At 50.6% G+C, this 16,249-nt stretch overlaps 4 protein-coding genes across 4 annotated transcripts; 3 read left to right on the top strand and 1 right to left on the bottom strand.

Moving 5' to 3' along the window:
- Positions 1 to 10,149: 10,149 nt before the first annotated feature.
- BCR38DRAFT_418429 (uncharacterized protein) lies at positions 10,150 to 10,589 on the top strand. Its single transcript, XM_040859224.1, has one exon. It carries the CDS (start codon positions 10,192 to 10,194, stop codon positions 10,399 to 10,401), a length of 210 nt encoding a protein of 69 aa, XP_040721519.1. The 5' UTR covers positions 10,150 to 10,191; the 3' UTR covers positions 10,402 to 10,589.
- A 1,537-nt stretch (positions 10,590 to 12,126) lies between these two features.
- Positions 12,127 to 13,761, top strand: BCR38DRAFT_418425 (domain of Kin17 curved DNA-binding protein-domain-containing protein). Its single transcript, XM_040859223.1, has one exon. The coding sequence runs from the start codon at positions 12,433 to 12,435 to the stop codon at positions 13,423 to 13,425; it is 993 nt and encodes a 330-aa protein (XP_040721518.1). The 5' UTR covers positions 12,127 to 12,432; the 3' UTR covers positions 13,426 to 13,761.
- Positions 13,762 to 13,816: 55 nt separating this feature from the next.
- On the bottom strand, positions 13,817 to 14,908 carry BCR38DRAFT_480401 (CobW/HypB/UreG; the record flags this gene model as incomplete). Its single annotated transcript, XM_040863273.1, has 1 exon — positions 13,817 to 14,908. The coding sequence occupies one exon, from the start codon at positions 14,906 to 14,908 to the stop codon at positions 13,817 to 13,819; it is 1,092 nt and encodes a 363-aa protein (XP_040721517.1).
- A 450-nt stretch (positions 14,909 to 15,358) lies between these two features.
- BCR38DRAFT_480400 (uncharacterized protein) lies at positions 15,359 to 15,772 on the top strand (the record flags this gene model as incomplete). The annotated part of the gene is made up of 2 exons (XM_040863272.1): positions 15,359 to 15,509; positions 15,579 to 15,772. The coding sequence occupies 2 exons, from the start codon at positions 15,359 to 15,361 to the stop codon at positions 15,770 to 15,772; spliced, it is 345 nt and encodes a 114-aa protein (XP_040721516.1).
- Positions 15,773 to 16,249: the final 477 nt, after the last annotated feature.

Here is a 16,249-nt window from a genome sequence, read left to right as displayed (position 1 = left end):
GTAGCTATACGAAGCATGATAGTAGGAATGACATATCAAAAAAAAAAACATAGAAACATACAACACCGGGTATTCGCTGGTGGTCACCCACCCAACTACTAATCCGGCCCTTTCCAGTTTATCTAGGGCAGAGCGGACGGGATACCGAGTTTTCTAGAAGGTATGGTCGTATGCGCTGGTCTATTGCTTTGAACAAATCTGTAACCTTTGCTTTGCGCACAACTCTCAGCTTTGTTTTCGCTTAGTTGTGGTTGTCGAATGCAGCTCGTTAAACAGAGAAGAGAAATGGTGCATTTCTTGGAAAATAGTGACATAAGATAGTAAAGGTGCGCGAGAAAACCATCAGTCGAAGTTCCCCCATTATGATACATTGTCGGCTTCGTGGGAGATGCATCGTTGCATGCTTGAAGGCGACGGTGTCTTCATTGTCCGCACCATTTACTCTCGAATGCATATTACTCATGGGCATGAAGAAGGTCCACCTATTATACAGACTGCCATAGCGTGACAACATCTTTTGAAAATGACGCTTAACGGGCAAATACGGCCCAATAAGGAACTGAAGAAATGATCTGTGGTTGCACCATTCCGTAAAGCGCAACACCAAGTTCAACTCGCGTTGACTTATATTCGAAGACAATTTATTGAGCTGTACACTTTTGTGGTTTCATTTTACTGCAAGCAGAAGCGGTTGTACGGGAAGAGAGAAGTCAACATCTGAACTCGCCTGTCTGATATGCAGTAGAATTGCACCCTGGTGTGGCCTTCAATATGACGCAGCCATTTACGCATGCCCCAGATCAACCTCTAAATTCTATCTGCTTCATCTTTCCACCGTCTAGTTGTTAGTAAGCCAATTGCAATAGTCAGGTGATCCGAGGTGTCCTTGATCAAGACAGAAATCGAGTTGCATGGAAGGGCTCCACGCTGTGGCTGCCAAGTTGAAGGTTTGAAGTAAGTAATTATTGTTTATGCACTGATTTTCGTGCAGTAGTTTCCGGTCTATGAAGTATAGGTCTCTTCCGCACTTATTGTTGAATCATGTAAGGACTTGTCTGGTTTTGGTAATATCCCAGCTCGTTCGCAGGATCTCAATAACCCTGAATTTCACCTTCAAGCAATCCAAGAGTGGCGATCAGGAGCTTTCATCTTTTAGTCATGCAGACTGAACCCCGGTCGTAGTGTCAAAAGTTCTACGCGTCATTGGATTCAACGTCTGAATCATCTGAGTAGAGGCGCAACCCACATTGCGTAACTTCAATAGTCAGCCTGGCGACCTCATCTCGACGGTGCAGTGCGATATTAACTCACAAGTCATCTTGCTGAAAGCACTCTCTAAATTGTCAGTATCGTCATCGACGTATTTGACTGCATCGGCCAGTGCCGACGTCCTCTGGGTGGCTGTTGCTAAACCGGATATGGTGAAATTGCTCAAAGCGGGCAAAATGCTATCTAGACAGGCCATTCCAGTTCCAATGATCAACAATCTCAGCTTTTGTCACTTCCCATAGGCAGACATACTCGTCCACGTAGTATTGGTTCGAGTTTAATTAAGGGTTGGTGATTTCATTATAGCTCATCTCTATCCCGACATCAAGTATGGGCAGCCAGGTGTCCAGCCACGGTAGTTCAGATGGCTTGCCAAGCAGGCTCTTCCATAACAAGAGATGCGACAAAAATAATCTAATACAGCTATTGATTCGAATTCCAGTATTTAAGTGCCATGAGCGGAAGTGGCACAAGATAGGCTCTCATTGGTAATCTCGTAGCGTTATGCCAGTTTTCGACTGGGACGAGGTAGGTGTGACGAATCTAATCCTAATTTCACAACCAGGCGAACGCTCTACGGTTGCGCAGCTGGAGCTACGGCTAGAAGCTCGTAATTGGTAGTATTGAAATTCATGGCTCTGCTTGCTGTGATATACGAACTCTTACATAGGTAGGTTATACCAGAGGGACGACCGTGTTGCTACTTGTGGTATCATTATTGGTAACTATCGTAAATGGAGTCCCCACTAAATTCAACACTGAACCTGCTGAACAGACGATATCACAGGAAACTCGAGCTTTTGTGATACCATGTATAAAAGATAATACCCCTGAGACAAATCGCCCAGGATTTCTTCGTGTCACCTCATGACGCAGGCCAGAATTCGTGCGAGAAATCGTTCCGGACATAGCCGAATGCTTGCTCGCTCCATGAGTATTGAATGTACCCTATACTGCACAAGCGTCTTCGCTGAGCTCCCACTTAAAATTCCTGAAAGGTTCAAGAGTTAAGTCATGCACAGGTTCGTCTACTTCAGGTCCAAAGTTGATTTTGGCCTCGACGTTAGACCCGCCGACAGACTGCCTGCCTGGCTCTTTGTGCTGCGCCGAGCTGTCATCTGAGTACGAGCCACCGCCCATAGCTAAGTGAAGCGCTTGAGCTTAGCCTACAACCATGAGAAGGGCAATTTTTTATACCTATCCGTGGCTCATGTTCATTTCTTCCCTTAGAAATGGTCAATGCTGAAAATCTTGCCTTCAGATCGAATTAAGGATCATCCTTGTCCTGGCGTCTCCCTAGGCATGGTGCTGACGTTACTGCAAAATTTGTGAGATTGAATGATCTTTGAATGAAGTGTAGCTCACCTTGAATCTAACGACGGGATCTTCTGGATTTTGTATGAAGACGCACCGAAAATCTTGTCGCTGATTGTCGCTGATAACTAGTGGCTGCCAATGACATTCGAGCGACCACATGACGATTAAGAGAATGAGGATAGTAAAAATATGAAAAGAAGAGACAAACTTTATGAGCTATGGGACTCAGGTGGCCATAAGCACTTCAACAGCAGGCAGATCTGGAACGGAATTACATGTACGCGAGGTCTGTCGGGTGGCCGACAGCGGTATGAATCGACGTAAGCTGGAATGCCTAGGTCTCCATGCCCTTGACCAGCCTGGCGGAATAGCCAGTCTTGGTTTCCAAGAAAATTATCGTGACGAAAGCGCGGAAGCTCAACCTCTGGCCATCCGATGATCCTTGACACAAAAGGAAAATGTCCCAAGTGTACCCCGGCTTAAGGACTCGAAATCCACAACAGAAACGCCAGATGTTAGCATTTGTGAATTTGCATGCCAATCGCTCCCGATTCCGCCTATGCCGAGCTTGTTCCATGGCAAAGACAATTCGCACAATATAGCGAACTGTCTGGCATCTTACCTGATCACTGCTCGATCGTCAACCAACTGCCGTCGGACCCGACCTCTGACGTCCTGCCATAAGATTTTTTCAGGGCTCAGAGCGTCATAATCCAAGACCCTCGGATGTTGTTTCGCTTCTGCAATAACAATGGTCGCGAGGCTTAGGGGCTCGACAGCCTTGAGCACAAATGATCATAGCAGGTCAATCATGCGCTCACTAGACTGGTATTTACCATAAGATCACCAAGTAAGTCCGCGCGTCAACATGCGATGTGACCGTCGATAATCAAGCTAATGTGCCACCTTCTGGGCAGGAGTTCCCTCTCCCGCTCATCCAGCAGTGATTTTTGTCTTCATACGTTAGCAGCAGCAAGATGCAGAGCCAGAAGCTTGGTTAGCTGACTGAATACCGGAACATTAAAACACTTCACTATAATCAAGGCTGGAGGCTGCAGTCCGCTAATGAGGGCTAGCCATTTCTGGACTACGAAGACAAGGTATTCATGTATTCGTAGATCTTCCGCATGGTCTACACGCCGAGAGCGCTCGCCTCCTTTCGCCACTCCTCTACGATTAATTAGGCTGGAAAGAGGAGTTCGTATAATGACTGCAAAGAGTAGGCAGAGTAATAAAAATGTTATAAAGAGTAACGTGAATGTACACCGAGCTGGCCACTTTCATGCGCCAACGCGACCGGCCAACTTAATCTTTGATTTTCTCAACAACCAATTATGGCAAAGTCATTCAACGAAGCAGACTTAATGCTCGCCCTTCAAGCTCTCAAAAATGACCAAAAACTTAGTCTCCGACAAGCGGCAAAAACGTACCAAGTCCCCCGAAGCACCCTCCAAACGCGTAAAAACGGCGTACCTTTCCGACGCGATATTTTGCCCAATCCACGAACTATGACAGAATTAGAAGAGGAGGTCATTATCAAGCATATACTGGACTTAGATGCACGAGCGTTTCCGCCCCGGATTGCTGATGTGGAAGCAATGGCAAATTCTATCCGCGCGACACGTAACGCAGGGCCTATTGGAACGCGCTGGGCCTCGAGGTTCGTCGCACGCAAATATTTTCTCAGCTGTCGACCAGTTTGCGAAGGGAGCAAAAATGATAATGCACGAGCTCGCCCTCGTACGGGCCGAGTGCGCTGAGCTTCGAGAGGCAAATAAGATGCTAAGCCGGCGCCGAAGGACTAAAAAAATGCAATTACGGGAAGGAGAATCACTTATTTTCCAAGAAGGACAGGACCTACGGGACTCTAGGGAGTTGGCGACGCAGATACAGCAAGAAGAGCGCCGAAATGGTGGTCGCGCAAAGCGTGTTGAAACGCGCCCGAGGCGCTGTGGTATTTGCGACGGGACTGGGCATAATGCGCGAACTTGTAAGATCGCATTGCCATCTTCTGGAGAGGAAGATTCAGAGTAATTTCAATTGATTTACGGCGTTGTGGTTTTACTAACGTGAATGCACACCGAGCTGGCCACCCTTACATAACCTCGCATAGAAATTTTACGATAGTAAAACCACAACGCCGTAAACATCCTCAGGGATCAGATAAGAGTCCTTCGCCAACATGAAGTCGACGCGATGCGGTACGAGCAGCGCACATGACCGCAAAAACCCTAGTGCAACCGAGCGGTCGAAGGCTGAAGTAGCAGCTTGGGAAAGTCCTTGGGAATGTCCTTGGGAATACGGCGCAGAAGTTTCCCCCATCCTAGAGTGTAGATACATAGTCCAAAAATCATGGTTGAGGAGGAAAACTGGAATGGGCTTTATGTAGATTTTGCCGCCGCCCCAGACGAGATGAAGTCTAGGGTCTTCCGCAGGGACAATGCTTCGGCCCTTGACTCTTTGCCTATGGAGCGCGTCAATGTTTTGGCCGGATTTCCTGGCAACTAGCCAAAGTTGATCGTAAAGTTCGTCCAGGAGTGGAGTTTCCAGTTGATTGGACAAATAGTCGCGGACCTCGTTGAGTAGAAGATTAACTGCGGGATCTCCAGCTATATGTGCTATATAATGTGCATCGTTCTCATGTAGATGTGTAGGGCTTGGTATGCTGATATCAGAAGGCTTCAAAAGTTCTTTGTTCGGAGCACATGACTGCGGGAACGGAGCCTGAGAGCCTGTAGAAATAGCCATCGTGTGTCAGGCACGACAGCGAAGTTGGCGAACGTAAGGGTGTGAGCAGCAGGTGCCTTGTATTTCGAGCCCATTGGTGTTCGACAAGGCACGAAGAGGCAACACCTCGGACGGAGCCGGGTATGTGGCTGCCTTAGGCTACAACAGGTCAGCTGCAGCCGGTACAGCCTCGACATCGAGAACAATGAGTGACAGTACTACACTTTGCTTTAATGTACTGCAACTGCATCGCACGATTGTCGACAAACTGTTTCTATACATTTTATGCGTATCTGCTCCTCTGTTCCCACCTGGTCCTTTACAACAATTGACCGGACCGACCCCTCTAGTGAAGTGGGGCCGACGGATCTAAAGAAGCAACTGCGATTTTCTCCATCCTCTTTCTCTCAATGGCATTATTCTATGACATGATCACGTACCTTGTCGTCTCTCTCCTTATGATCGCGTTCCTCTATGACCAGCTCACGAAGAAGATTCCGACCCGGGTCGACCCCCGTCAAGCCCCAAAATCGAGATTTGGGCTCGTCCCGGCAGGGCCGCATAGTTCACCTGTCCGTGCCGGAGGGATAGAGTAGGCGTGATTCCTCGCTAGTTAATTGGAAAATTTCTGACACGCCTAGTATCGTTTTCGTCCATGGCCTTGGATCTAACCCCGACACGACGTGGCGAGCGAGGTCTGATGCACCCGAAGAAGCCCTGCCGGATAGTGAGCGGTATGTGACCTGGGTTAGCGACTTCCTTCCCAACGATTTGCATACAGCGACCCGAGATATCCGCATGTTCTTCTATAACTATGATTCATACTGGAAGAGGGATGCAATACACACGCGGCTCTCGCATCTTGCCCATGTTCTCCTTGAGCACATCAAGCAGATCCGGGAGTCCGAGCAGGTGAGTAATGACAATGTATACGACTTTGGATTGCTGCTGACGGCCCGGCCTCCAGGAGCGAAGCCGGGACCTGATTTTCGTGGGATACAGTTATGGGGGTCTAGTGATCAAGCAGGTAAGTGGGCAAATGCTCTTCTCTAGTCGCGAAATCTGACCATGGTAGGCACTTGTTCAAAGCTATGCACGTCGAGGCCCAAGCCACGTTACCGAACATATCAAAGCGATCCTCTTCTTAGGTACGCCGCATCGTGGGTCTAGCTTCAGTGTATGGGGACGGCTGGCGGCGCGAGCTCTCCAGCCGCGCGGTTCCAACCCTTCAATCCTAGCCGAAATAGAGTACGATTCGACTTTATTGCTAGACTTGCACAGGACATTTGTCAGTATCGTTCGACATGATTTATGGGTGTTCAACTTTTTTGAGCAACGATCGACGCAACTTCTTCGACTATGGTTCATCCAATGGCAACAATTCGTAAGTAGGTTACTAAGCTGAAGAAAGCATTCTAACAGGAGATCTAGTGTGTTCGTGAGTCATCTGCAACGTATGATGGACCACATGTTGAAAACATCGGCCTGTCCGTGGACCACTCTGGGCTTAACAAGTTTGGTTCGAGAAACGAAAGCTATAAGATGATCCTATCGAAGCTTCGCAACATCACGGCATCTTCAGCTCGGTCGGTAAAGCACCACTACGCCGTCCCGCTCGAGACCGTATCAACGTTTACCCAGCGAGACGAGTTATGGAAACAACTTGAGGAAAAGCTGCAGATACGACATGAGAAAGCAAGTGTTCCGTATGGGGTTACCATTCACGGACTAGGTGGTGCTGGTAAATCCCAGCTGGCGCTAAAGTACGCGGAACATTATCGAGATCGTTATAACCCAATTTTGTGGATTGATGCGACAGATGAGGAGGCGGTCCGATCGAGCTTCAAAAGATGTGCTGCAGAGCTGGGTCTCCCAGAAGAGCAGAATAAGAGGCAAGGCTCTGCTCTCGCTGATGCGGAGGCTGTCCAGGCGGTGCTCCGATGGCTCCGCGATAGAATGGAGCCGGATGATGAATGGCTGTGTATCGTTGATAATGCCGATGACCTCCGCTGGGGAATTCAGAAGATAATGCCACAAGGGGGAAGAGGAAAAATTATTATTACTAGTCAGAACACCTTGAGCCAAAAGCTAGTTTCCGGGGGGTGCGAGCAGCTTAAAGTCGATATCATGTCGCCGCTAGAAGGAAGGAGACTTCTTCTCCAACATCTCAAGCTGGATGTAGTCTCAGCACCCGGAGAAATCCAAAACAGCTGCGATAAGATGGCGCAAAAGCTTGGATACCTAGCACTTGCTGTTGACCTTGCAGGCGCCTATATTGGCAACGACCCTGATCGTGAGGGTGCTCTGACGCAGTATCTAGCAGACTACGACACGCATTGCGACGAGCTCTTGCAAATGGATAGTTTTCGGGGACTTTTGCCAACGGAGAAGACAGTGTGGACGGTATGGGACACGACACTCCAAAGAATTACGAGAGAGAACCCAATACTACAGCCTAATTTGCTTTTAACGTTTCTTGCACACTTCAAGGGCACTATTGTTCAGGATGAGATGTTTCGACTAGCAGCTCTTGGCTGCGCTTTCGTCGATGATGAGCTCGTCGAAGGAATACCTACAGAGCTTCGAAAACTTTTCTTATCTAAAAGCGGTGAATGGGACAGTTTTCCATACCGGCAGAGCCGCGACGTACTGCTCCGCTATAGCCTGCTGCAGCTTGTGGACGGTGAATGGCGTGGCGTCATCATGCACAGGCTGGTTCAGTGGCGGGCACTACAAAGCGAACAAAGTCGAGGATGGGGTTGGTGGTATATAGTGTTTATACTAGCAGCGTGCCAACAACTTAGCGAGGACGAACGCCAGCCCGAGTTCCGTCGACATTTGATAGTGCATCTCCCACATATTTCCGAAATTCGCGGTAATGATGGTGTAGATTCGGAGAGGCAACATGATTTTATACGGAGCACGTTGAGTAGGGTTTTTTATAGTGAAGGCCGGTGGGAGGAGGCCGAGGAGCTGGAGGTGCAGGTGATGGAGACTCGCAAGACGAAGCTCGGGGCGGACCATCCCTCTACACTTACGAGCATGGCCAACCTAGCGTCGACGTACAGGAACCAGGGCCGGTGGGAGGAGGCCGAGGAGCTGGAGGTGCAGGTGATGGAGACTCGCAAGACGAAGCTCGGGGCGGACCATCCCGATACACTTACGAGCATGGCCAACCTAGCGTCGACGTTTTGGAACCAGGGCCGGTGGGAGGAGGCCGAGGAGCTGTTTTTGCAGGTGATGGAGACTCGCAAGACGAAGCTCGGGGCGGACCATCCCGATACACTTACGAGCATGGCCAACCTAGCGTCGACGTACAGGAACCAGGGCCGGTGGGAGGAGGCCGAGGAGCTGGAGGTGCAGGTGATGGAGACGAGCAAGACGAAGCTCGGGGCGGACCATCCCTCTACACTTACGAGCATGGCCAACCTAGCGTCGACGTACAGGAACCAGGGCCGGTGGGAGGAGGCCGAGGAGCTGGAGGTGCAGGTGATGGAGACGAGCAAGACGAAGCTCGGGGCGGACCATCCCTCTACACTTACGAGCATGGCCAACCTAGCGTCGACGTACAGGAACCAGGGCCGGTGGGAGGAGGCCGAGGAGCTGGAGGTGCAGGTGATGGAGACGAGCAAGACGAAGCTCGGGGCGGACCATCCCGATACACTTACGAGCATGGCCAACCTAGCGTCGACGTTTTGGAACCAGGGCCGGTGGGAGGAGGCCGAGGAGCTGTTTTTGCAGGTGATGGAGACTCGCAAGACGAAGCTCGGGGCGGACCATCCCGATACACTTACGAGCATGGCCAACCTAGCGTCGACGTACAGGAACCAGGGCCGGTGGGAGGAGGCCGAGGAGCTGGAGGTGCAGGTGATGGAGACGAGCAAGACGAAGCTCGGGGCGGACCATCCCTCTACACTTACGAGCATGGCCAACCTAGCGTCGACGTACAGGAACCAGGGCCGGTGGGAGGAGGCCGAGGAGCTGGAGGTGCAGGTGATGGAGACGAGCAAGACGAAGCTCGGGGCGGACCATCCCTCTACACTTACGAGCATGGCCAACCTAGCGTCGACGTACAGGAACCAGGGCCGGTGGGAGGAGGCCGAGGAGCTGGAGGTGCAGGTGATGGAGACGAGCAAGACGAAGCTCGGGGCGGACCATCCCGATACACTTACGAGCATGGCCAACCTAGCGTCGACGTTTTGGAACCAGGGCCGGTGGGAGGAGGCCGAGGAGCTGTTTTTGCAGGTGATGGAGACGAGCAAGACGAAGCTCGGGGCGGACCATCCCTCTACACTTACGAGCATGGCCAACCTAGCGTCGACGTACAGGAACCAGGGCCGGTGGGAGGAGGCCGAGGAGCTGTTTTTGCAGGTGATGGAGACTCGCAAGACGAAGCTCGGGGCGGACCATCCCTCTACACTTACGAGCATGGCCAACCTAGCGTCGACGTTTTGGAACCAGGGCCGGTGGGAGGAGGCCGAGGAGCTGTTTTTGCAGGTGATGGAGACTCGCAAGACGAAGCTCGGGGCGGACCATCCCTCTACACTTACGAGCATGGCCAACCTAGCGTCGACGTACAGGAACCAGGGCCGGTGGGAGGAGGCCGAGGAGCTGGAGGTGCAGGTGATGGAGACTCGCAAGACGAAGCTCGGGGCGGACCATCCCTCTACACTTACGAGCATGGCCAACCTAGCGTCGACGTACAGGAACCAGGGCCGGTGGGAGGAGGCCGAGGAGCTGTTTTTGCAGGTGATGGAGACGAGCAAGACGAAGCTCGGGGCGGACCATCCCTCTACACTTACGAGCATGGCCAACCTAGCGTCGACGTACAGGAACCAGGGCCGGTGGGAGCAGGCCGAGGAGCTGTTTTTGCAGGTGATGGAGACGAGCAAGACGAAGCTCGGGGCGGACCATCCCGATACACTTACGAGCATGGCCAACCTCGCTTTAACTTGGAAAGCTCAAGGTCGACAGGCAGATGGTTTGGTGTTAATGCAGGGCTGTGCGCAGGCTCAGCAACGAGTCCTAGGGCCAGAGCATCCAAATACTCTGTCGACTCAAGCCATCATAGAAGATTGGAGCATCTAGAATGCATGTCCTTTTGCTCTGTAATTATGAGCTGTTGGACTTTCTTTACTTGTGTTCTGTTAACCCGTTATTACTCAACTTGTTGGTCTTGAATTTTCCTTATAGCCTACATTTATCGTGCATTTTCTCGGGCGTTGAGATTCAACACCGGCTCGGTTTAGATGGTGACCACATCACCTTAATCAGACCATATATTTATTACACGCCACTGGCACATTCATATCCTGTGAGTCGGCACAGTCTCTCCTTAGTGCAGTAGCTATTTGAAGGGCTAAGTCCCCTGATATCTAGAGTGTCTATGTGCTGGTGTTTTTATTAGCTGCTAGCATGATATGCTTGGACCACGTACCATGATACGTAAACACATTAATCATCTTAGGGGTAGCGGTGCCTAGGTACCCTTGAGATAGTATCTCGTCCAGGCTTCTTGGTGATCCTGCACTGCAGACTTGCTGCAGCCAAAATGGTGGCAGATAATGACAGTACTTCTAACTTGAATGTAAACCGAGCTGGCCATGACACCGAGCTGGCCACCCTTACATAACCTCACATAGAAATTTTACGATAGTAAAACCACAACGCCGTAAATCAATTGAAACTACTCTGAATCTTCCTCTCCAGAAGATGGCAATGCGATCTTACAAGTTCGCGCATTATGCCCAGTCCCGTTGCAAATACCACAGCGCCTCGGGCGCGTTTCAACACGCTTTGCGCGACCACCATTTCGGCGCTCTTCTTGCTGTATCTGCGTCGCCAACTCCCTAGAGTCCCGTAGGTCCTGTCCTTCTTGGAAAATAAGTGATTCTCCTTCCCGTAATTGCATTTTTTTAGTCCTCCGACGCCGGCTTAGCATCTTATTTGCCTCTCGAAGCTCAGCGCACTCGGCCCGTACGAGGGCGAGCCGCCGTTTTTACGCGTTTGGAGGGTGCTTCGGGGGACTTGGTACGTTTTTGCCGCTTGTCGGAGACTAAGTTTTTGTTCATTTTTGAGAGCTTGAAGGGCTAGCATTAAGTCTGCTTCGTTGTATGACTTTGCCATAATTGGTTGTTGAGAAAATCAAACATTAAGTTGGTCGGTCGCGTTGGCGCATGAAAGTGGCCAGCTCGGTGTCATGGCCAGCGGTGTACATTCACGTTAGTAAATTAAATAATTGAGAAGTCTGGGATTGAGCGCCAAGGTTATGCCCTAGGCCGAAGGCGGTGTAGCGGCAATTGCACTTTGGTGGTCAAACCCTTCCCAGCTACAGATACAACCTACAGAAGAGTAGAGAGACACAACAATCCAGACAGGCTCGCCAAAGAGTCATCAATAGAGGATTGAATCCCTCAAAAAGTGTTTAAAGATATAACACCTTATAATAGTTAAATGCTCTAGAGAAGCTAGTGAGCAATAACGATACTGGTAATTCCTCAAACCGATACAAACTGCTCTCTCCTATCCCTCAAGTATTTTTCCGGTGTGAATATCCTAGGAAAGGGGGCGAAGCAAGGTTACCTTATCGAGCTTCTCTAGACAAACGTCGCCGCGTACGAAGGAGGCCCAGTAGGTTGCCTGAGCTGCTTTGCGCCTGTGGTACGACGTTTTTGTCATTAGCTGAAATACGAGTCCGAGGGAAATGAAAGGAAGAGGGAATATAAATACAAACGACAGCGGTGAGGCAAGACGAAGTATTTATGATAAACCGTCGACCTCACTCACTATTAAGCATGATGGTATCTGCGATGTCAGGCTGAGTAATAAAGTCGGTCCCAGGGTTCTGATTGGATTGGTGGGCGGGTCATATGGGGCGAATTGGTGCAATCAAAAACGGAGGCCTCGACGTCGCAGCTGCTATCTTGCTCCGCCAACAACACCGCGCCGACATTGAAAGTCGTCCGCAAACCCATCCGTCACGTCGCGAACGAAGCCGATTTATGATCTGCTGTCCATATAACCACATGCGATCGCATCCAAACACGCACTCCATTCTTCAATCATCCGAAATCGTCAATTTAATCCTTCTCCCACGTCATTCTCTTCCCAACCGCCAAGATGGGAAAAGCAGAGGTCGGCTCGACCAGGTACCTGAACAACAAGATGAAGTCCAAAGGACTCCAGCGGTTGCGATGGTTCTGTCAGGTCTGCGAGCGACAAATGCGCGATGAGAACGGCTTCAAGATGCACACACAGTCTGAATCACATGTCCGACAGATGATGCTGGTGGGCGAAGATCCGAAGAAGTTTATCAACGAATACAGTCGCCAGTTCCAGCGTGACTTCCTACAACTGCTGCGTACCGGTCATGGCGAGAAGCAGGTCCAGATAAATCACTTTTACCAGGAGTACATCGCCAACAAGGAGCACGTACATATGAACTCGACGAAATGGCCGAGTCTGACTGAGTTTGCCAAGCATCTGGGGCGCGAAGGCCTCTGTCGAGTCGAGGAGAATGACAAGGGGATTCATATCGCATGGATCGATGACTCGCCCGAGGCCTTAAGGCGGAAAGAGGCAGTGAAGAGGAAGGAAATGCAAGACAAAGGTGACGAAGAGCGCGAGCAGAGGATGATTAGAGAACAGGTCAAGCGTGCGCAGCGAGAAGCGGCAAAGAAGCAGGCTGGAGGTGCAGACCGTGAGGACGACGAGGATGAGGAAGAACTGGCACTGAAGAGAGGCGAGGGTGAGAAGATCAAGCTGTCGTTCGGCGCAAAGCCGGCTGCGAGTACAAATCCTGCGTTATCCCCAGATAAAGAAGATGAACCTACACTGGAGTTAGCCGGCACAACGGAAGTACCAGTCCCGGAGAAGCCAACCGTTGCGCCCGTATCTATGAAGATGACCGCAAAGCCGCAACCCAAGAATGTGTTCGCAACAGCCAAAAAGAACGCTCTTGCTGGAGGCGCGAAAAAGCCATCGCCATTTCAGCAACCGCGGAAGATGAGCGAAGCCGAACGGATCATGAAGGAAGAGATGGAGAAGACCAAGAAGAGGTCTGGGCCCGGTTTCAACTTCGGCTCCTCTAATAAGAAGCAGAGGACGGATTAAAGCAGCACGTCCTCACAGTGTGATTAATCCGGAAACACAGGTGCCAGAAATTGATGAACCCTCAGTGTGCCCAACACTGAATGGCATGCTTATAGCAGCGCATACATTCGAGGGGAGTTTGGTACTTAACCACGCCATTGCGCCGATTTTTATCAGGTTGAAACTGATGGAAAGCATTACAACAAACGGTACGTCTATGGCACAGTCGTAGTCGTAGGTGTATTTTGCGAAATGCTAGACTCGACTCTGCCTTTCACGGTTGGCACTGGCACCAGGAAGATATAAACAGAAACTTATATAACCCGGAGCATCTATATGCATGCTGTCTCAAGCTCATGCTTGCTTCTTCTATGGTATGTTTATGCCATCCTGTGGTCTACTCGACAAATGCTCATGAAATCTTTGTGACAATCAGCTCCCCCTTATCTTCCCCGTCCAACTCCAAGAAGCTGCCACTCTCCAGCTTTTTTGTCCATTTCGTACTCTCGTACCTGGCTAAAATCAGGGTCATGCGCAAAGGCGCATGGTCGCTTGAGTTGTGCTCCGCAGTCTCGTCCGCCAGTGGTGTGAACGTCCACCTCCCGAATGCCCAATTCAGGATATATCTCTGGGAGGGATGTGGTGGCGTAGGCAACGACTCATCTTCGCCTGAACTTCGAACTGTCGAGGATGCCGTCAAAACCGACTTGATCCTGTATACCTCGTCTTTCGGGGCTGCGTTTAGCAAAGCCATCAGCTTGACTGAGGAGACAGCTGATCCCTCCTTTCCCTTCAGAGTGACCGACAGGACTTCGACTTCGGTTTGATGGTCGTGGCTGTGATCGTGCCCATGTTCATTCCTTGCCGTGGCCTCCTCGGTCAGAGTTCGAGCGAGGCCACCATCTACGCCAAATATCACATCCACAGGAACGCGTCCCTTGTCGCTCTTGACCCATGCAATATCGACTTCCAAATCTCCAACTCGGTCCAGAACCTCGTCGAACCGCCGCTCATCACAGCTCTCCCACTTATTAAACACAATCAAGTCAGTGTATTTCACCTGTACTCTGGCCGTGTAACTTGTGTCTTCGTAACCCTTCCAATTCTCAACATCAATAACGCTTACGACGCCGTCGAGAGTATAATTCCCCGTTTCCCGCGCCAACCGATTCACCTCCATCGCCAATGTGGCAGGGAATGCCGACCCAGATGTCTCGACGACAATACGATCCGGCGTAACGGATTTCTGCAGCTCGGCGAGTGCCTCCGAGAGCTGCCCAACTAAGTTGCAGCATATGCAACCGTTGAGTAGCTCTTGTACACCAGAGATGGCGGATGACGTGGCTAGCTGGCTATCGATCGCGACATCGCCGAACTCGTTCTTGAGGAGGGCGAGCTTGTAGGTGGGGTTTGCGGCGCGGAGCTGGGGAAGGAGGTTAAGGAGAAGAGTCGTTTTCCCTGAGCCCAGGAAGCCGGTGATGATTGTTATTGGTATAGGCGCCATCGTGGGTGGTAGGGGTGAGTTGGAAGGTGTTCGTGGACGAACATTCGATTGGAATAAACAACTTTTTCAAGCCATGTCATCAGCTGTTGTAAAAAAGTCCCGCTTCCGGCACTCATACGACTTGCCTCTGGGGCTTATCGCCCATGGAGGGGTACCGACATTAGCGTTATCTTAGCGCGGGGCAGGGGTCGATGCGCCCATGGAATCGGGAAACGGCACAAGAGAAATGACGTAGCCGGTGTTACCCGGTGTTGAAACTACTACATCTTGCCCAGCATCTGCCAACTCGCGCAGGTATCCTCGTAGTGATATCACACTTCAGATTAGCCTTTCATAGGATATTCGCAAGGGCTGTTATCTCAACCACACAACCCCCTACAAACAATCCCTTAGTCCTTGGCTCTGTTGCCAACCCAAAATCTTCACATCACCTCGACTAGATATTACCCCATGTCTTCCTCAACGGGAATCCTCTCTTCCACAAGCGAAGAGCAACACACATCAAGCTTCAAGGAGCAGCTGGACCAGAAGGCCAAAGATGACCGTCACCCACCAAGCACCGAGACCGAACCTGGCACCGCGCAGATACTTAAGGAGAAAGGTACGACATTGCCCCCATGTACCACCACATTTGTTGGAACGTCCATACATGTACTCACACTCCAAATAGTGAACCACTACGTCCCAGCCGCAGCTAAGATCCTGGGGACCGATGCAGAGCAGAAGGAAGACGAACGCACGACTCCGCCCAAGGAGACCCATAGCTTCCCTGCACGTCCCAGCCATGACGCGAATATTGAAGACTTCATTCGTGATCAGCATAAGAGTAAGAAGGGGGCAGATGGGCAGCTGGCCGAGGTGTAGAGCGGATTGCCTCTTATCTCGGTGGAAGTGTACACTTTGGGACGAACGCTGGCGGCCCGCGTTTCTGGACGGTATTCTGATAATGGGGACTTGAAAGGGAATGGAATGGAATGGAATGACATATGATAGGGCGTCGAGTGGGTAAATAAGCAGGGCATACTCTATTACTGTTTTCCTTTTACGCGCGGTTTTTGACGCAAGCAATATCTGCATCCTCGTTAACTCTGGGGTGTTGTCTATAAGCTCGGTAATTTTTACCAAGCTGCAAATAAGATGTTTAATGGAACTTTTGAGGAGCAGATTCGGGAGCCTAACACACTTCATGCTGGATTGCAGTGCTTAGGCATTTGCTTGCACCTAGAAGGTACACTAGCACAGATTCAATATTGCTCTGCTAAATGCAAAACAGAATTGTGCCAACTTCGTGGATGGCCATGTTGTGTTGTTTCAATGTATTGTAGGAAAACTGCCATCATG

This window comes from Pseudomassariella vexata (genome assembly GCF_002105095.1).
Source record: "Pseudomassariella vexata strain CBS 129021 chromosome Unknown BCR38scaffold_1, whole genome shotgun sequence".
Taxonomy (NCBI): Eukaryota; Fungi; Ascomycota; class Sordariomycetes; order Amphisphaeriales; family Pseudomassariaceae; genus Pseudomassariella; species Pseudomassariella vexata.
Note: the sequence above shows the minus strand (reverse complement) of the source record. Positions and strands in the feature narration are given on the sequence as shown.